This window comes from Oncorhynchus mykiss, chromosome 3 (assembly GCF_057628025.1).
Source record: "Oncorhynchus mykiss isolate SJ-2025 chromosome 3, ASM5762802v1, whole genome shotgun sequence".
NCBI classification, from domain to species: Eukaryota; Metazoa; Chordata; class Actinopteri; order Salmoniformes; family Salmonidae; genus Oncorhynchus; species Oncorhynchus mykiss.
In genome coordinates, this window is record NC_143024.1 from 73,898,819 (window position 1) to 73,921,212 (window position 22,394).

Below are 22,394 nucleotides of genomic sequence, written 5' to 3' on the forward strand. Positions count from 1 at the left end.
CCCAGTCTCCCAGGTGGCTTGTGGCAAACTTTAAACAACACTTTTTATGGATATCTTTAAGAAATGGCTTTCTTCTTGCCACTCTTCCATAAAGGCCAGATTTGTGCAATATACAACGGATTGTTGTCCTATAGACAGAGTCTCCCACCTCAGCTGTAGATCTCTGCAGTTCATCCAGAGTGATCATGGGCCTCTTGGCTGCATCTCTGATCAGTCTTCTCCTTGTATGAGCTGAAAGTTTAGAGGGACGGCCAGGTCTTGGTAGATTTGCAGTGGTCTGATACTCCTTCCATTTCAATATTATCGCTTGCACAGTGCTCCTTGGGATGTTTAAAGCTTGGGAAATCTTTTTGTATCCAAATCCGGCTTTAAACTTCTTCACAACAGTATCTCGGACCTGCCTGGTGTGTTCCTTGTTCTTCATGATGCTCTCTGCGCTTTTAACGGACCTCTGAGACTATCACAGTGCAGGTGCATTTATACGGAGACTAGATTACACACAGGTGGATTGTATTTATCATCATTAGTCATTTAGGTCAACATTGGATCATTCAGAGATCCTCACTGAACTTCTGGAGAGAGTTTGCTGCACTGAAAGTAAAGGGGCTGAATAATTTTGCACGCCCAATTTTTCAGTTTTTGATTTGTTAAAAAAGTTTGAAATATCCAATAAATGTCGTTCCACTTCATGATTGTGTCCCACTTGTTGTTGATTCTTCACAAAAAAATACAGTTTTATATCTTTATGTTTGAAGCCTGAAATGTGGCAAAAGGTCGCAAAGTTCAAGGGGGCCGAATACTTTCGCAAGGCACTGTATGTCCAAGAGCTAGTGAATGACATGCAGTCAGCAGCCACAGGACAATGTCTCTCATCCTAAAAGTGCTAGTATCACCATTCATCGGACAGTGATTGATTGACAACACTAATGGACCGAATACATGGGCCAGGCATACTATCTCCTTGTGTCTAAACCCATCTCAGCTGCCCGGCCCGGGCCCAAACATTATACATTGGTTTAGGGCAGAGTAAGGTTTATTTTTTTCTTCATTAACTAGGGTACGGGCAGGGTTCGGGTATCACTAAATTGATCATTAACATTTTGAAGTTGAGCCATTTACTTGTGCTCTGCTGCGCTGTACAGTCATATCTGACTAAGATCATAAAATGTTGTTAGAAGTGCTTTGACCTTGTCAAATATAAGACAGGAGAGGTTATTTCACAGAAAATAATAATGTTCCTTGAGTTTGGTCAGAGTGACGAAAATGAGCTAACAGCTAACTGCTCTCTAATGTCTCACCATTAAGCAGGGCAGCCGAGAAGCCCAAGTGGAGTCGTTGCTATGTCGCCATGAGCAGAGTGCATGCAGAGTGAAGGAGAGACAGATAGAAGCAGCTAATGGATTTACTAACAAGGAAGTTATTTTGGGTTTCGGGCAGGGTTAGGGCCTTCAATTTGGCAGAAGCAATCGGGCCTGGGTAGGGTAGGACCTGAACATCACGGACATGGCTAGGGCTCGGGCTTAAAATTCATGCCCGAGCTGGGCTCTAAGGCAGAGGGTAGCCCTGTGGGATTTCTCCAGAGCTTCTGTCTTTCTGCTACACATGGAGCTGATAGCAGCCGGCCGGCCACGGCAGCCATTTTGGTGTGGGACAGAAGCCTTATCAGTCAGGAGGAGGTCAGACATAGATAGCAGAATGAAGGAGGAGTTGTCTGTGAGGCCAGATAGTGCCAGGCTCTCTGGGTCTAACAGACCACTCTATTAAGAATCAATCTAGCCTGGTCTCAGAGAGAGGGAGAGAGATAGAGGGTGGAAGAAAGAGAGATGGAGAGACATCTGACTTAGCTAAAGCCTACCACCCCACACAGACATGAGTGGTGTGTCACACGGGAGGCCTATCAGGACACATCGAACACACATGACATGATGAACTGACAGTGACATGGGTTCCCTTGGACGTATGTGCGTGCCTGTTTAGACCTATGACTCAAAGCATACTTAGCCATCCACTGGTCTCCTTCCTATTGACTCCTGCAGGCTTCATGTCTAGCTAATCCTCTCTAGGATAGAGCTGCAGCCACATTTTTAAAGACACAATGTTAATTATGTGAAGAAACTATCCAGTGAACTGTCCACACAGAGGAAATGGCGTTTTCAAAGAAACGCACTCGAAAAGATCAGTACTGTTACTGTCTCTGGGAGCTAGAACAGCACTCTATCTACCTCATTTTGAGAATGTATTATTCCATTGCGCACTCTATTACAGAGCATTAACATACTAAGTGATTTGTGTAACAATCCGTCTCCTCACCCACAGAGAACAGGGGACATAAAGATGCTTATGGTTTGGAAATGAATTACATTGAAGGCGATCAGGACAAACAAGCAGCTAGTGCTTGAGATAATTGTCTTTTGTTGGAGGCACGCGAGCGAACATCAATGCTTGGCCCTTATTGATCGCGTCGCAACTCGCCTCACTGCATCTTCATAATCCTATCATGACCTTTATATGGGGGAGTGGGTGGGCATGGTGCATGGAGGGGCGAGGGGAGGGGTCACTAGCTAGTAAGCCAGGAGATCTAGCTGGGTAGATGGAAGGACCAAAGCCATCTTAATAATCAGGGGGACAAGTTAAAAGAGGGAGGGGTAAAAGGACAAGATGGGGGTAAAATCTAAATAAGGTGGTAAAAGGCCCACAAGCTGCTCATTAGATGTGGCTATGAATGGCGAGATAATGGGCCGGCCAGCCAGCCAGGCAGCTGACCTGAGGGCAGTCAATGCTGGGCCAAAGGCCAGGCCACAGTCTATAAAATGAAACTAGAATGCAAGTGTGTGTTACTGGATGGACTGAAAGCCTGCTCCTTACCAAGTAGCTCTCCAGAACCTTGTCTATTCTCTTCCGCATCTTCTATCTGTCTCCATTTATTTATCTCCCTCTTTCTCGGCATGTGGCGTCACCTGCTGTGGGATTACTGCAGCCATGATGCACACCATCCCTTCCCCCATCTTCCTCACTGAGTCATGTAACCTTGGCTGTGAAGTAGGCTAGATTTGCTCAGTGACCAAAAACCAATGACCTTCCACTCAACCTCTCCCATTTAACCTCATTGTCCCTCTCTCTCTCCATTCCTGTTCTCCCGTATTTACTTTCTATTTCACTTTGTCTTCTCTCTTTCCTCCCTTCTCTACCCCTGTACCCTTTCTACATTCTCATGGACACTGCCCAGGCCTTGCATTCCACAGTGAGGGATGGTCCACTACTGCCAGAGCAGAGGGAGAGAAGAGAGGTGGACCACTGTGTGTTTACAGCTTTTTCCACCTTTCACAGCAGGCTGTCAGGGGGCTAGGCAGTAGGCAGAGCCTCTGTGCTTGGGTGGGCTGGCTCTGGGACGGAAAGGAGTACAGCAGTCCCTCTATTAAACTCTTGTTTAGTGCGAGTCGAGCCAGTGGTTCAGTATGCAGTAGCAGTGACTTAATCTGGATAGAAAGCCGGTATGTTCATGAAGGACCTACACCTGAGCAGGTAATAGAGGGGAAACTATGTGTTAACCACAAACAGTGAGTGAATTAGGTTGTAGCTAACAACATGGACTGGTGAGCACTAGATTACTGTGAGAAGGGGCAAGCCAGTGTTTAATTGACACTTTAGCTCACTGTTTTTTTAAAGGCACGACCAGGGATGATGGTTTGAATCAGCAGAGGGTGGAAATTAAAATCAGGTTAAAATCAGGCCTTCCTTCTTGCCAGGTTTATAGTACCTTTAGCCTTAGACTGCTTTAAGGGAGTGCAGGCGCCCACTACAAACTACATGGACAAGAGTCTGTAGTTGGTACTGCACCGTATCACACCTCCCACCACAGACCATTAACCCTGTTCCTCCAGTTCCTAGTCCTGGCTCACTCTCTCCCTCATCAACCTTATCTATCATCTCTTGTAGACCTTTGGGAGATGGAGGAGGAGGTGGAGGGTCAGGGGAGGGTGAGATCTCTAAAGCTGACAGCTTCTGCAGAGCCAAGCCAACATCCCCCTGGCCCATCTGTAAAGTGATCCAACGCTGTCTCTGCCAGTATTTCCTCTGTGATGTACAGCACTGCTGCCTGACCCCAACAAAAGCCCTTGGTCCCGAGGAGAGAAGGCGGAGAAAAAAAGAAGCCACAGTTCAATTAGAAAGCTCAGCAAATTACTCCTAAGTGCTTCAAATGAATGGAAAAGATGGAGACTGACACAGAACCTTCCTTCCACAATGATCCAAAAATGTGAACTGGAGTTTTCCATTGTAAACGTAATGATAGCTGCGGGATATGATCTTGAGGTGCAGCCATACACGGATGTGTTATGCGTAGGTGTGGGTGAGGCACATATGTATGTGCATAGTAAATTCAAGAATCTCTGACGATGCATACAATAATCTACACAAAAATTGAACTCATTTGATGTCTTTCTCTGTGTCCAAAATCGAAACTCAGAATGACAATGAATCAAACAGTGTGGAGAACTACCTTGTGGTATACACTGTGGCGTGCCAAGCCACCTACTTCTCATCATTACATGGATGACTTCCACAATTTTTCTACTTCCTCACGTCTGACTAACATCCAACATCCTCTACAGAAAAGATGACAATGACTAAGTTCCTTAAAAATAACCATGTCAGACTAACTAGAATTAACTGAACTGTTGACCAATAATGGATTATAACGGAGACATTCACATGCTGCCAAGCCATTATAGTTGTAGAATGGACTAGACCAGCCTTTAAAGTATGGGTCGCGACCCAAACCTGTTAAATGGTGGGTCGCGGTAAATTTATTATTATTTCATTAATTACTGGAATTGATTTTGGCCAAGTGCAACTGCATTCTCTGTTCAGTGCGCTCTCTGCTTAGCAGCGGTGTCTCGGCTCAGTTTGGCAGCGGTGTCTCGGCTCAGTTTGGCAGCGGTGTCTCGGCTCAGTTTGGCAGCGGTGTCTCGGCTCAGTTTGGCAGCGGCGTCTCGGCTCAGTTTGGCAGCGGCGTCTCGGCTCAGTTTGGCAGCGGTGTCTCGGCTCAGTTTGGCAGCGGTGTCTCGGCTCAGTTTGGCAGCGGTGTCTCGGCTCAGTTTGACAGCGGTGTCTCGGCTCAGTTTGGCAGCGGTGTCTCGGCTCAGTTTGGCAGCGGTGTCTCGGCTCAGTTTGGCAGCGGTGTCTCGGCTCAGTTTGACAGCGGAGTCTCGGCTCAGTTTGACAGCGGTGTCTCGGCTCAGTTTGACAGCGGTGTCTCGGCTCAGTTTGACAGCGGTGTCTCGGCTCAGTTTGACAGCGGTGTCTCGGCTCAGTTTGGCAGCGGTGTCTCGGCTCAGTTTGGCAGCGGTGTCTCGGCTCAGTTTGGCAGCGGTGTCTCGGCTCAGTTTGGCAGCGGTGTCTCGGCTCAGTTTGGCAGCGGTGTCTCGGCTCAGTTTGACAGCGGTGTCTCGGCTCAGTTTGACAGCGGTGTCTCGGCTCAGTTTGACAGCGGTGTCTCGGCTCAGTTTGGCAGCGGTGTCTCGGCTCAGTTTGGCAGCGGTGTCTCGGCTCAGTTTGGCAGCGGTGTCTCGGCTCAGTTTGGCAGCGGTGTCTCGGCTCAGTTTGACAGCGGTGTCTCGGCTCAGTTTGGCAGCGGTGTCTCGGCTCAGTTTGGCAGCGGTGTCTCGGCTCAGTTTGACAGCGGTGTCTCGGCTCAGTTTGGCAGCGGTGTCTCGGCTCAGTTTGGCAGCGGTGTCTCGGCTCAGTTTGACAGCGGTGTCTCGGCTCAGTTTGGCAGCTGCGCGAGTGGGTGGAAGATGCCCGTGTGCTTCACGGTTTACCAGATCTTTTTTGGGCAGTTTTCTTGAAGATCACTCTGCGACCCACACACTGTAGTGCTGTTGTTCAGCAGCAGATGAAGTGCTTTCAGCCACTGGCTTGTCATTCCCACTCGCCATCATCGAATTGACTCAAACTAGCCAGATCTGACTGAGCTCAATTGTCATGGAACGCAAATACAGCAATGAGTTTCTCTCTCTTGGTTTAATACAAACTTTGATAAATAACAAGGAGCGCCAACAATGTGTTTTGTGCAGGGAAGTGAGTCTCTCAAAACTAAACAAATTAAAAACGACAGGTCTTGACCAAACATCCACAGTATGATGGTAAACCCAGGGAGTTCTTTCAGAACAGGGCAGAATGCTTCAGGAAACAGTGCTTCCACAGTGGAAAAGTAAGTCAGCTAGCAAGGCATTTTTGTCATTTTATAAAAGGTGATGACAAGCAGAAATAAGGGAGTATACTATCTCTCATAGTAGTCAATGTGAGTTTCTCTTTCAAACAATCCCCTTCTACACAGCTAATAGCTAGCTAGCTAATGTTAGCCAAAGCAAGCTATCTAGCTACTGATAGTGCTACCCTAAGTAACAACACAGATGAAGATGAAAAAAATAAAAACTGTTGCTGTTAAAAAACAAGTAATCATTTTTATTCTGAACTGGAATACATTGATTGACTTTTGAGGCAAACACACTCACACACTTCTGGGTTGCTCATCTACAGCAGGTTGCGGTCTCCTGCCTGGCTGAGAAAACAGTAGATGTTCTGATCCAGTTTGATGCAACTCTGGCATACTTAAGAAACAAGTAAAGTAACAGACTCAATGCTGAACATGACCTCAGGGTTACACTGTCAAAAACTGAGCCCAGAATAGACCTGCTTGTTGAAAACTTCCACCAGTCACACACCTCTCATTAGGACTGTGTGTTTTCTGGTCTAAATCGGTGTGATGTGATCAATCAGTTTAGTCCAGTTCAGAATTAAAATGATTTATTGTATTTTAACAGCAACAGTTCCAACCTAGACAGCTATGTAAGAGTGTTTTTAATAGGGAAAGAAACATGAGTAGCTATTTATATGGGTATTTCATTTAATTGTTATGTTGCATTTGTTAATGGGCATAAGGGCAATGAAATGTACCGATATTCCATATAGTTGCGTGTTTTGTAAACTTGGATCCCAGGAAAACTGAGAATTTCGGATGGGTCCCATGCTGAAAACGTTTAAGAACCCAGGGGTTCACACGAGGGAATGCCAGATTTCCTTGCTGACTGACTGTTGGCAGTGTGGGTAGGATGTTTTTAGGACCAGATAGTGTGAGACATGCATGCTGTTTTTCCATTACAACTCCTGCAGGGACTTACCCTCAAAACAAAAGCACCTTTGATTAAGGGATGTCTCTTTCTCTCCCTCTCCCTCTTACCATCTGAACAGCTGCAGTCCACACAGCTACAAAGGCACACAGCTGCCATTGGCTAGTCTGAGTATGATGGCCAATCAAAATGGGTTGTGAATCGAATATACACATGCAGATCCTAACACAAACACACAGCCATAGATCAAAACATGTGCAAACTCCAAACACACACACCTAGCCACTAAATGAATGTGGTTCATGGAAGAAAAGCTTGGTTTATTCTTGCCAAACTTGCAGCATATGAGATGATTCACTAAGACTTAAGGAAGTTAAACTCCAAAAGTCAAGGCCAATTTGTGTTACAGAGCATTTCTAAACGGCCTGGCTCCCAGTTAATGACATGGTCTCACTACTGCCATGCCCGCCATGCGCTAGAGCAAAATTACGCTTTTTAAACCCCCAAAGCATATAGACTTATTCTTCATGCTGTGTTGTTTCCAGAGACACAAGCCAATACCAGGGGAACTCAGAACAGTTTATTCAGTCTATGGCCTCTACTAGCTCACCAAGACGTGCATAGGCAGTCTTCAAAGTGTGCATTGCATAGTAGTAAAACACACACACACACAGGAATGATTAGGCTTTATCCATCGGCAGCCTTAAGGGCCTTCACGATATTGGCAGACAAGTCAACATGATTTGACTTCTCTCCACTCGGCTATATATGTGTTTACTATATATAGCCGAGTGGAGAGAAGTCAAATCAAATGCAAATTGTTTGTGCCACTCCCCAGAGCTAACATGCTGACCAGACCACGATCGCGCAAATTTTGATTTTGTTCACCCACACCAGACACAATCAGGACACGCAGTTTGAAATATCTGAGCCAACTATATTAATTTGGGGACAGGTCGAAAAGCATTTAACATTTCCTAGGGTCCCTGGTGTCAACATCACCAACAAACTAACATGGTCCAAGCACACCAACACAGTCTTGAAGAGGGCACGACAAACCCTGTTCCCCCCTGAGGAGACTGAAAAGATTTGGCATGGGTCCTCAGATCCTCAAAAGGTTCTACCACTGCACCATCGAGAGCATCCTGACTGGTTGCATCACTGTCTTGTATGGCAACTGCTCGGCCTCCGACCGCAAGGCACTACAGAGGATAGTGCGAAAGGGTCCAGTACATCAATGCGGCTAAGCTTCCTGCAATCCAGGACCTCTACACCAGGCGGTGGCAGGGGAAGGCCTGAAAAATTGTCAAAGACTCCAGCCACCATAGTCATAGACTGTTCTCTCTGCTACTGCACAGCAAGCGGTACATGAGAGCCAAGTCTAGGTCCAAGAGACTTCTAAACAGCTTCTACCCCCAAGCCATAAGTCTCCTGAACCCCTAATCAAATGGCTACCCAGACTATTGTCCCTAAAAGGAAGACTTCCTGTCAGCACACACCCAAATGCAAAGTGGATGGTTTTAGACAGAAGGGTCATTCCATATGATTTCAATCACCTTCTGATTTCACCCCTTTTGATTTGAATGAAGCCTTCCATACATGGTTGCCCATGGTAGAAGTGGTCAGAAAGTGACTTTTTGGACCTGAATGACAAAACATTCATGAGATAGAGGTGCTCAAAGTTGACCCATTTGGCATATCCCACCCTTCATCACTAAAAAAGATAATCACTTCAGCTTGCTATTATTTTAAAGCTTATAAACAGGGTTTATAAACTGCTTCATGACTTCGTTGAGAAAAAAGTGTGTTTTACAAAATTTAAGCTTTAAAGTTAAATTATCTAAATACGAGTCATCTCCCCTAAAAAAAAAATATGTTCAAATATGTTGTAGCTTCAACCCTATTTACATCATCTGGGGTGTTTGTTGTGCCTGCACACGCTTGAAGAAAGAAAAGGTGGTGGCCAAACATGTATGAAAGGTTTCATTCAAATCAAAAGGGGTGCAGTCAGAAAGTGATTGAAATCATTTGGAATGACCCAGAATCAAGATAATGACACACTACAGAAAACTCATGGTTGCATCTTGATGTTGACCATCTTGATGTCAACCTTCTGAGGAAGGAGCGGTCTTTATCTCCACTCTCAATGTCTTCTGGTATGATTATTACATGTTTTTGTCATACCCTGCTGCTGAACAGCTATGTAGGGCTAATGGAGGTCTGCTTTGATCACTGTGTGTGAATAACAAAGCCCACCAAGGGACCAGGGGATATTGACTCAGTCCTTTACTAGGCCCCTGACTGTGATCTGCAATGAATCAGACCTGGTCAGCCCAGTCATGGTATACAGTAGGGTATAGTGTACATTATTGTGAATCCATATGTTTGTTGGAGTGTTTCCATCAATTCATGAATAAAAAAAACTATTTATTTTATTGAACCTTTATTTAACTAGACAAGTCAGTTAAGAATGGGGGTGCCACAGGGTTAAATTCTTGGACCGACTCTCTTCTCTGTATACATCAAAGATGTCGCTCTTGCTGCTGGTGAGTCTCTGATCCAACTCTACGCAGACGACACCATTCTGTATACTTCTGGCCCTTCTTTGGACACTGTTAACAACACTCCAGGCGAGCTTCATTGCCATACAACTCTCCTTCCGTGGCCTCCAATTGCTCTTAAATACAAGTAAAACTAAATGCATGCTCTTCAACCGATTGCTGCCTGCACCTGCCCGCCTGTCCAACATCACTACTCTGGATGGCTCTGACTTAGAATATGTGGACAACTACAAATACCTAGATGTCTGGTTAGACTGTAAACTCTCCTTACAGACTCACAAAACATCTCCAATCCAAAGTTAAATCTAAAAATGGCTTCATATTTCGCAACAAAGCCTCCTTCACTCATGCTGCCAAACATACCCTTGTAAAACTGACCATCCAACCGATCCTCGACTTCGGTGATGTCATTTACAAAATAGCCTCCAATGCCCTACTCAATAAATTGGATGCAGTCTATCACAGTGCCATCCGTTTTGTCACCAAAGCCCCATATACTACCCACCACTGCGACCTGTACGATCTCGTTGGCTGGCCCTCGCTTCATACTCGTCCCCAAACCCACTGGCTCCAGGTCATCTACAAGACCCTGCTAGGTAAAGTCCCCCCTTATCTCAGCTCGCTGGTCACCATAGCAGCACCCACCTGTAGCACGCGCTCCAGCAGGTATATCTCTCTGGTCACCTCCAAAACTAATTCTTCCTTTGGCCGCCTCCCCTTCCAGTTCTCTGCTGCCAATGACTGGAACAAACTACAAAAATCTCTGAAACTGGAAACACTTATCTCCCTCACTAGCTTTAAGCACCAGCTGTCAGAGCAGCTCCCAGATTACTGCACCTGTACATAGCCCATCTATAATTTAGCCCAAACAACTACCTCTTTCCCTACTGTATTTATTTATTTATTTTGCTCCTTTGCACCCCATTATTTTTATTTCTACTTTGCACATTCTTCCACTGCCAATCAACCATTCCAGTGTTTTACTTGCTATATTGTATTTACTTTGCCACCATGGCCTTTTTTTGTCTTTATCTTCCTTATCTTACCTCACTTGCTCACATTGTATATAGACCTGATTTTCTACTGTATTATTGACTGTATGTTTGTTTTATTCCATGTGTAACTCTGTGTTGTTGTATGTGTCGAACTGCTATGCTTTATCTTGGCCAGGTCGCAATTGTAGGTGAGAACTTGTTCTCAACTTGCCTACCTGGTTAAATAAAGGTGAAATAAAAATAAATAAATAAATAAATAAAGAACAAATTCTTATTTACAATGACGGCCTACGCCAGCCAAACCCGGCCAACGTTGGGCCAATTGTGCGCCACCCTATGGGACTCCCAATCACGGGCGGTTGTGATACAGCCTGGACAGGGTCTGTAGTATTTGTATTTATTATCAGCTACTCTTCCTGGGGTCCGGCAAAACTAAGGCAGTTATACCATTTAAAAAAAATTACAATACATTCATTACAGAACTTACAACACACTAATGTGGGCCCTCAGGCCCCTACTCCACTACAACATATCTACAACACACTAAGTGTGTGCCTTCAGGCCCCTACTCCACTACCACATATCTACAACACACTAAGTGTGTGCCTTCAGGCCCCTACTCCACTACCACATATCTACAACACACTAAGTGTGTGCCCTCAGGCCCCTACTCCACTACCACATATCTACAAGGCAAAATACATGTGTGCGTGTGTGTATAGTGTGTATGTTATCATGTGTTTGTATGCATGTGTCTGTGCCTATGTAGTTACGCCTCTAGCACGGAGATGCAGTGCCTTAGACTGCGCCACTCGGAAGAGGGCTCAATTGCCCAAATGTTCATTTAACAGATTATTTGTTACGGATCAAATGCATATTTTAAATGCTTTTAAATCTTTTAGTATTTTACATATGTAAATATTAATATAACAAAAATAATATGGTACAATTGATTTGGCTTTGAGTTTGCACTTTTGGGATTATCCCGTTGCATAGATTGCCAGGTAAGCTAAATCAAGTGAGAATCAAATTGGCCATTCAAAAGTTTTTAAGCAATACACTTGACCAAGGTCTTATAATTTTCCATCGGCAACCATTTGTGACCAATAAATCAGGTGACAACAGGTCTGGACATATTCTCCCAATCTCCCTTCCGTTCTACCAGATAACAGCAGCTTCAAAACAACAGGATGTGATGTAGTCTGCTCTATCCACTCCGGTGAGACGTGATGGCTGTAGCTAGATACTATCGGCACAATTTTACATTTTGTCATATAGCTGACGCGCTTATCCAGAATGACTTACAGTAAGTGGTGAGTGCATATATTCTAATATTTTTTTCCGTACTGGTCCACCGTGGGAATCGAACCCACAACCCTGTCCATGCTCTACCAACTGGGCTACACGGGACAATCGCTTCCACATCGAATCCCATACTTTGCTAATCGACTAAGTGGCATGTCAATAATAGCTCATCACTGCATTGGATCTGAATACAGTATGCGCAACGGTGCACACCCAGTAGCGCACGGGGAGAAGTCGGTCAGGCGCCTATGATAAGGATCGCCAGACAAATTAGAGCTGGTTTGGCTTGTTAAATCTGATGGGTTGCAGTTAGTTAGTCCTAACACAATAAAACACACGACAAAATCGTTAAGAAAAGGAAATGCACATGCCTAAATCTTTAGGCTATACCTTACATCTCAGCGCAGTAATAATCCAGTCCGCAACTGGTCCAACCGTCTATAGGCTATTTGCCATTTCTCTCAAACTGGGAGAAAAATACATGTTTGCGCTACAGTTTACGCCTATTTTCGGTGGTCTCTGACAGCCTACAATAGGCTATATATTGCCTATATGAAATTGGGAAACGCAAACAAACCTTGTATACTTGTCCATACGTGCCATTGCCGACCACTTCCACCAGTTCGAAAATACCAGCTGGGTCCTGAAAATGAAATTAAGAAATGGTTAACATTTATCAAATAACTTGGTGAAAGATGGGTGGTTTTCATAGTATCATGGCCAACGTTACAACCCGTTCAATTAGGCAGTAGCGCCAGATTTGCCTCACATGCCAGTGCATTGCCAACAAAGGAAAGATAGAGGAATGTATTATCCTCCTATCCTACCAAGAACAACACATCCCATTTGTAAAACATTTTACGCTGGTTTAGCCCATGGTTGAGTCAATAAATGGATTTGGACAGCAAACAATGTACATCCTCAGAGATAAGATGTATTGCACTCACCCGCAAAGAGGCAAGGTCTATGTCAACTAGACTTTTAGCTGGAGACTCGTTCGCCATTTTTCAATAATACATAGAAATTGCTAAGTCTATTTTATTCCCTTCAAGTTGATTGTGTGTATGCAATGTCGTATCTCATTATTGGAAGTGATCCCTTATTCCTTGTGAATGTAATTTCGATCCAAAACGGGTTGTTCTTTGTACTCCCGTCGTTGTCGAGCCTACGCGGTTACTCCATATTGAGCTACCGCGGCTGGCAGTGCAGAGTGCTGCTTGCTTTCTCTATTCTCCCCCTGCCTCCCTCTCTCTTGTTGTCGCTCTCTCACTCACTCCCCTGTAAAGCATCACCAACAGAGGAAGCTGAATCGGTCAGGGCCTGAATGAGGGCAGTAGAGAGATAGGGGGAGCAGCGGCTCCCTCTCCCCAAAATAAATTAATCCAAACATGCTGAATGTATGTGCCATGCTGATTAGCTCACAATAATGTATTTTTAAGCATTTTTTTGTAGTCTTCATAAAACGACATCCACTTACATTTTAGCAGACGTTTTATCCAGAGCGATTTACAGGCGCAATTAGGGTTATGTGCCTTGCTCAGGGCCACATTACCAGATTGTTCACCTAGTCGGTTTGGTGATTCAAACCAGCGACCTTTTTTGGTTACTGGCCAAACACACTTAACTGCTAGGCTACCTGCCATCCATGCATATAGCCTACCTAAACTAGGTATGAACAATAATATAAACACAACATGCAACAACTTCAAAGATTTTACCAAGTTACAGTTCATATAAGGAAATAAATAAATTAGTCCTTAATCTAAAGATTTCACATGACTGGGAATACAGATATGCATTTGTTGGTCACAGATACATTTAAAAAAAAGGTAGGGACATGGATCAGAAAACCAGTCAGTATCTGGTGAGACTATCATTTTCCTCATGAGCATGACACATCTCCTTTGCATAGAGTTGATCAGGCTGTTGATTGTGGCCTGTGGAATGTTGTCCCACTCCTCTTGAATGGCTGTGTGAAGTTGCTGTTATTGGCGGGAACTGGACAGGTCGATCCAGAGCATCCCAAATATGCTCAATGGGTGACATGTCTGGTGAGTATGCAGGCCATGGAAGAACTGGGACATTTTCAGCTTCCATTGTGTACAGATCCTTGCGACATGGGGCCGTGCATTATCATGCTGAAACATGAGGTGATGGCGGCTGATGAATGACACAACAATGGGCCTCAGGATCTCGTCACGGTATCTTTGTGCATTCAAATTGCCATTGATAAAATGCAATTGTGTTCGTTGTCCGTAGCTTATGCCTGCCCATACCATAACCCCACCTCCACATGGGGCACTCTGTTCACAATGTTGACATTAGCAAACCGCTTGCCCACACAGCGCCATACACACGGTCTGTGGTTGTGAGGCCGTTTGGACGTACTGCTAAATTCTCTAAAACTATGATGGAAGTGGTTTATGGTAGAGAAATTAACATTAAATTATCTGGCAAGAGCTCTGGTGGACATTCCTGCAGTCAGCATGCCAATTGTCAATCTGTGGCCTTGTGTTGTGTGACAAACTGCACATTTTAGAGTGGCCTTTTATTGTCCCCAGCACAAGGTGCACTTGTGTAATGATCATGCTGTTTAATCAGCTTCTTGATATTCCACACCTGTCAGGTGGATGGATTATTTTGGCAAAGGTGAAATACTCACTAACAGGGATGTAAATTAATTTGTGCACAAAATCTGAGAGAAACAAGCTTTTTGTGTGTATGGGATCTTTAATTTCAGCTCATGAAACATGGGACCAAAGTGTTTATATTTTGTTTACAATGTATCAATAAACCGTTTATTATATTACAGTATGGTGTAACTCACAATATGTTTATGTGCTCTCTCTCTCTTCTGTCTGTTAGATTAGGCTTTCGGCCAGTTTTCTCTTGTCAGTTAACGCTTATCTTATTGCGTCAAGATGTCCACCATTGTTCCTGTACCCAAGAAAGCAAAGATAACTTAACTAAATGACTACCACCCTGTAGCACTCACTTCTGTCATCATGAAATGCTTTGAGAGGCTAGTTAAGGATCATTTCACCTCCACCTTACCTGACACCCTAGACTCACTTCAATTTGCGTACCGCCCCAATAGATTCACAAACCATGCAACCACCATCGCACTGCACACTGCCCTAACCCATCTGGACAAGAGGAATACCTATGTAAGAATGCTGTTCATTGACTGTAACTCAGCCTTCAACACCATAGTTCCCTCACCCATAGTGAACCTCGCCCTGTGCAACTGGGTCCTGAACTTCCTGACGGGCCGCCCCCAAGTGGTGAAGGTAGGAAACAACACCTCCACTACACTGATCCGCAACACAGGAGTCCCACATGGGTGCATGCTCAGACCCCTCCTGTAATCCCTGTTCACCCATGACTGCGTTGCCAGGCACACCTCCAACTTGATCACCAGGCACCGACTCTTCAATGCAGATAACACAACAGTAGTTGGCCTGATTACCAACAATGACAATAACCTCTCCCTTAACGTCAACAAAAAGCTGATCGTGGACTTCAAGAGACAGCAGAGGGAGCACGCCCCGGTCCACACAGGACCGCAGTGGAGAAGGTGAAGAGCTTCAAGATCCTCGGTGTACTCGGCATACACATCACACTCCCCCATTCTCATCGACGGGAATGTAGTGGAGCAGGTTGAGAGCTTCAAGTTCCTTGGTGTCCACATCAACAACAAACTAACATGGTCTAAGCACACCAAGACAGTTGTGAAGAGGGTACAACAAAACCTATTCCCCCTCATGAGACTGAAAATATTTTGCATGGGTCCTTAGATGCTCAAAAGATTTTACAGCTGCACCAGAGAGCATACAGACGGGTTGCATCACTGCCTGGTATGGAAACTGCTCGGTACATCACCGGCCAAGCTTCCTACCATCCAGGACCTCTATACCAGGCGGTGTCAGAGGAAGGCCCTAAAAATCGTCAAAGACTCCAGCCAACCCTACCTGCCATCAAAGACTCTTTAACAACCCTACCTGCATGTACATAATTATCACAAATACCTCAACACTGGTGCCCCCGCACATTTACACATTGACTCTGCACAGGTACCCCCTGTATACAGCCCCGCTATTGTTATTTACTGCTGCTCTTTAATTATTTGTTTTTCTTATTTAACTCTTACTTTTTTTAACTTTACATTTTTTTTTGTATTTTCTTAAAACTGCATCGTTGGTTATGGCCTTGTAATTAAGCATTTTGTATTCGGCGCATGTGACAAATAAAATTTGATTTGACAATCTGAAACGGTCCACCCACACAGACAGTGTGGTGAAGGCGGCGCAACAACGCCTATTCAACCTCAGTAGGCTGAAGAAATTTGGCTTGGCCCCTAAGACCCTTACAAACTTTTACAGATGCACAATTGAGAGCATCCTGCCGGGCTGTATCACTGCCTGGGATGGCAACCACTGGGCTCTCCAGAGGGTGGTGCGGTCTGCCCAATGCATCACTGCCTGCCCTCCAGGACACCTACAGCACCCGATGTCACAGGAACAAAAACAAAATCAAGGACATCAACCACCTGAGCCACGGCCTGCTCACCATGCTATCATCCAGAAGGCGAGGTCAGTACAGGTGCATCAAAGCCCAGGACCCGAGAGACTGAAAAACAGCTTCTATGTCAATGCCATCAGACTGTTAACTAGCCATCACTAGCCAGCTACCACCGGTTACTCAACCCTGCACCTTAGAGGCTGCTGCCCTATGTACATAGATATTACATCACTGGTCACTTTAATAATGTTTACATACTGTTTTACTCATTTCATATGTATATACTGTATTCTGGTCAATGCCACTCTGACATTGCTCATCCTAATATTTATATATTTCTTAATTCCCTTCTTTTACTTTTAGATTTGTGTGTATTGTTAGATACTACTGCACTGTTGGAGCTAGGAACACGGGCATTTTGCTACACCCACAATAACATCTGCTAAATATATGTATGTGACCAATGCAATTTTATATCAGTCTATCACAGCGACAAACTGTAACATCTGCTTCCAACTCACTCTCAAACACATAGATCCCCTGAACGCAGCCCACAATCCAGATCCCAATCACCTGAATTTTAATCACCTGTTCACACACCTGTATGTCATTATCACACACTATTTAGTTCAGTTCTTTGCACCCCATCACTGTGAGGTATTGTTTGTTTTGTGACACACTTCTATTCGGAGAGCTGTTTTCCCCTGTAATTTAATCCTCCTGTGTATGATAGTGAGGCAGGCAAAAACTAACTACGCCTTTTGCGTATTCCCTGCCTGTACTGTAGCCTATCAGATTTCCTGTTATCTACCTATTGCCTGATCTCCCGGACTACGTTACTAGCCTTTTCCCTGCCTGTACTGTTAAACTTTTGGGCCCCCTGTGTATGACCTTCTGCCTGCCCCTGGACCCAGCTACCGACCTCCCCCTGTGTATGACCTTCTGCCTGCCCCTGGACCCAGCTACCGACCTCCCCCTGTGTATGACCTTCTGCCTGCCCCTGGACCCAGCTACCTGCCTCCCCCTGTGGTCCTTTACAAATAAACACCTGCTGCACTTGAAACCAGCTCTCTGTCTCCCTTCGTGTTCATTACACAAACAGTCTGTCATTCAGAAAAGGAACTCTTGTCGCCTTAGTGTAGACAATATTTACAATGGTAAATGAGCTAAACGGCTGAATCATCCTGAATCAATACATCCTCTCAAAACAACCAACATCAACCTACAAGAACACCCTCCATCTTTCTCAGAGACCTGTGTTGTAGGCTACACAGTAACATTGTGAATGTCGCCAACCGCCAGCTCTGTCAGATGAGTTAATTAGAGCATGTGAAATGGAAGCAGTGATAAATATTTCACCACTGATGTCAACCCTGGTATTTTTCTTGGGTTCTGTCCCCTTTCCTGCATCATGTCCCATTGCTTCCACCACCACAACAGATATCAGCAGAATTGTTGCAAGCTCCTCTCATGTCATTCACAATGGCTGAATTGTCAGTGTGCAGGCAGTCCCTGTGTCCCAAATCCTGGTGCTCTTTACACAGATCAGTTCCCTACATGTACCCCGTGACTCAACTAAAACAGGCCCAAAATGTATAAAGTATATAACAGTAGTCTTCGATGATGAAGAACTAGGTTAGTCTAACTGTCCCGTCAACATCACAGTACTAAAGGCTGTAACCGTGTTTATCTTGATGCCATCGTTAAAGTGGCTCCCTAGTTCTCATGGCCACAGCTGCCTATACAATGTGGTGACGTCACAGTTCCTCTAGCTGCCAGAAATAGGACATGCTGGGTATTGTTTGACCAGGCTGCTTAGGCCCTGGACTGTGGGAAAATGTATTGAATTATGTATGTTACATGCCACATGACTGGTTCACTGCTGTGGGGATGTAATAGTGGGATTCTGGAGTGTGTGGGGTGGAGGCTGGTAGGTGATGTAATACAAGGTTGAATTCTATTTCTCTGGCATCACATGGCTGTTATGATTTGTTCATCTCAGTCAAAAGGTTTTTCATTGCAACATAAGAGCATTTCATTCTGTGTTTGCACTGCGACATCACTCATACTGCAGTCTATTGTTATTCTCTCATATACACTGAGTGTACAAAATATTAAGAATACCTGCTCTTTCCAAGACAGACTGACCAGGTGAATCCAGGTGAAAGCTATGATCCCTTATTGATGTCATTTGTTAAATCCACTTCAATCAGTGTAGATGAAGGGCAGGATACAATTTAAATGAGGATGTTTAAGCCTTGAGACAATTGAGACATGGATTGTGTATGTGCCATTCAGAGGGTGATTGGGCAAGACAAAAGGCACACCGGTTTGTGTCAAACTGCAACGCTGCTGGGTTTTTCACACTCAACAGTTTCCGGTGTATCAAGAATGGATGGTGGACCAAAGGAAATCCAGGCATTTTGACAACTGTGGAAAGCATTGTAGTCAACATGGGCCAGCATCACTGTGAAACTCTTTCGACACCTCAGAGTCCATGCCCTGACAAATTGAGGCTGTTCTGAGGGCAAAGGGGGGGAGGTGCAACTCAATATTAGGATGTTGTCCTTAATGTTTTGTACACTCTGTGTATAATGTACCTTCAATGTCAATACCCTATACATTACTAAGATGTGACTTTGCAAATTGTATTCCCTCATAAAATCTAAATTGGCAAAATGGGAATAAAACAGTTGTTTCGCTCATGCAAGCAGGTCCAAAAGATTCCCATAATGTCTCATCAATAATTGCAGTCTATAAAAGTACAGTAAAGTTCCATATCTGAGCATCCAGACATAATATTTGAACATTGTCTATCCCAACAGACCTGTCCTTCTATCAGAAAGATACTGTAGATGGTTGGGTAAACAGAAGAGATTCAACTGTGTGTGTGGTCTGCCCCATCAACAGTGAGCCCCCTCCTCCTTCCATCCCTCCATACACACACTGTGACCCAACTGAAGCCGTCGATCAGGTCAGACCAGTGCCAAGCAACATCAATTAACCTGGGGGGGGGGGAATGCCAGGCAGTGTGTGTGAACACCTACTTGCCTCAGGGAAGCAAGAATGGAAAACGAGCAGACACATTGAAGAGGCGGGAGGCACCGACTTGGGAGCGCAAATTAACGAATACTCAGAGCGATTAAATTCTTCCCATTTTTACAGCCTTACAGTTAACTACCTTCACAACCTGTGGTGTTTGATAACAGTCACACCTTGCTCACACACATGTGAAGTGAAACTCATAGCTGTGGAGGCCCACAGTAATGTTTGACCACATGGTGGCAGTGGAGAGTTGCAGTAGATGAGTCACACCGTGCTCATCTACTTCTTCCTCCTCCAGCCACAGAGAAAAGCAGAAAAGAGGAACCGTTTGCATAATTGGGCAGCAGGCAGGGGCAAACAGGCATTGTTGGTTCTGGACCTGTACAGCAAACAGGTGCATGTGTAACTAAAAACCCTCAGCCAATTTCACACACCTCCAGGGGATAGGTTCATTACAAAAATATAATCAAAATCAAATGGGATGCCATCAAATAATATCTCATGGGATCTGTTGGTTCAAGCATCATGCCAAGATAAAGTGATCAGAGGTTACGGTTGCAGGCTTCTGTACTGTCCGGCAGCACTGAGGGAGTGAGTGCGCACCTGCGTGTTTGAGGGTGTTGGTCATGTTATTTTGGGAAACAGGAAAGGGCTGCAGCAGGATCAGCCTGAAATTACAGTTGGATGATGACTTACACAAGTCTCCTGCCACAACAGAAATATCACACAACAAATATTTTACAGAGACCCCTCAACCCTAGTGCTTCTGTCTCATGTATAGACACGTATAGATAGATATACCTTAAACCATGTATAAACATACATAGACTGTAAGCTATACACATTCTCAAGCTGATTGATGTAAACACACTGCACACATACTTCAAATGACTCTATTGGGCAATAGATTACTGTTCTGAATCAATATGTTCACCTTATGAACAAGGCCTGATGTTGACATTTGTGCTGAGCATCTAAGTGCCCGTCAAAGTCAGATTGGGGTGTGGTCTATCTGTCGGTCTGTTGTTACAAAGGGAGAACATGAGCTGTTTCTGTCTGTGTGTCTGTCAACTCAGCACCCCAAAAATCCACACAGTGACTCATCTACTGTAACTCTCCACTGCCACCATGCGGTCAAACATTACTGCAGGCCATCATAGCTATGATCTCAACTTCACTTTGCCCAGCAACAGCCACACTGTGGAGTCTATATAAAAATCACCTCCAATGACGGGGCCCAGGAGAAAAATGAAAAACTTAAAAATTCTGTCATTCCCCCTGAGCTGCTCATATAAACTGTACCCAAAAACAGAAGGGTGACCCAAACTAAATCTCAATGTCTTGGAAAATAAATGATCCTCTTCCTTTGTGTTAGAAAACTAACAATAGTGTAGTCTTTCTACCTATAGCCATGTAGCTGGTGGCCCTTTAACCTGAGCAGGCCTCACTCCAGGCCTGTGTTAGACTGCCCTTCAGTTTGGGTCTGGAGTTATTCCTGAAGATGAAAAACTCCTGACCCTAAATCTTCATTGGGCAAGCATAATTGGGAGTCAATCTATAGTTGTGTATTTTTCTAACCAAGGGCTGAGATTTGTATGGACTGATTGAGACCCAGTCTGTTATGGCTGGTTTATAAATCTAACAGACACTGCCTGAGGTGAAACAGTCCCTGTGAAGTTACGTAAGCAGAGCGTCCACATCAAGGCCAGAAAGTAACATTCCATAAACCCTTCCAGGATAAACAGACAACAGCAAGTAAACAGGTTATAAAACAAGACATTTAAGTAAAACAAGCCAAATGGAGCCGCAAGAACTACAGTCCAAGAATATGTCCTATTTAATCTATCACATACTTACCAGGTTGATAGTAGAGACAACACTAAGAAAAGGACTCAAAACATCTCGCAGTAGACACGTCTTGGGGTATTCTACAAAGATTTAAATAAATACTTGAGATTTATCTTCCTCGATGAGTCATTTGCATGTAACGTTCTCGGTCTCCTCAACATGCTCTTAATCTGTTTTGTACTGTGGCTTAAGTTGGTTCAGCTTCCTCTTCAGAGACACTATATATACACAAAAGTATGTGGACACCCTTTCAAATTAGTGTATTCGGCTATTTTAGACAGACCGGTTGCTGACAGATGTATAAAAATAAAAATATATTTTTTTAAATCGAGCACACTGCCATGCAATCTCCATAGACAAACAATGGCATTAGAAAGGCCTTACTGAAGTGCTCAGTGACTTTCAACGTGCCACCGTCATAAGACGCCAACAACTGTAAGTGCGGTTATTGTGAAGTGGAAACGTGTAGGAGCACCAACGGCTCAGCCCCGAATTGGTAGGCCACACAAGCTCACAGAACAGGACCGCGGAGAGCTGAATCGCGTAGCGAGTAAAAATAGTCTGTCCTCGGTTTCAACACTCACTACAGATTTCCAAAGTGCACTAATGTACTAATGCACTACTAATGTTTAGCGATCAGGCCTGGCTCGCAGTCAGCGTTCCAATTAATCCCAAAGGCGTTCAATGGGGTTGCGGTCAGGGCTTTGTGCAGGCCAGTCAAGTTCTTCCTCACTAATGCTCGTGGCTGAACGGAAGCAAGCCACCCACTAGATGTTGGAACATTGCTGCGAAAGCCTTCCCAGAAGAGTAGAAGCTATTATGGCAGCAAGGGGGGGGGGTCCAACTCCACATTAATGCCCATGATTTTGGAATGAGATGTTCAACAAGGTGTCCACATACTTTCGGTCATGTAATGTCACATCGCAATGAAATGACGATAGCGAAATCTTTCTTTCTGAACACTTCAAGGAAAACAATCAGAAACCAAA

General features: G+C 44.5%; 1 protein-coding gene across 28 annotated transcripts in view; it reads right to left on the bottom strand.

The window, feature by feature from the left end:
• map4k4 (mitogen-activated protein kinase kinase kinase kinase 4) overlaps window positions 1–13,306 on the bottom strand; it is a 114,530-nt gene extending 101,224 nt beyond the window's left edge. For 21 of the 28 annotated variants that reach the window (XM_090230117.1, XM_090230114.1, XM_090230112.1 and 18 more), the window contains exons 1-2: window positions 12,939–13,287; window positions 12,569–12,634 (exon numbers count right to left, since the gene is read on the bottom strand). In XM_090230117.1, coding sequence (XP_090086243.1) covers window positions 12,569–12,634; window positions 12,939–12,995 — 123 coding nt within the window. In that variant the 5' untranslated portion in view covers window positions 12,996–13,287. Of the gene's footprint in view, window positions 1–12,381; window positions 12,458–12,568; window positions 12,635–12,938 lie in introns of all 28 variants that reach the window. The other 7 variants (XM_090230118.1, XM_090230097.1, XM_090230110.1 and 4 more) reach the window with 5 other exon arrangements.
• Window positions 13,307–22,394: the final 9,088 nt, after the last annotated feature.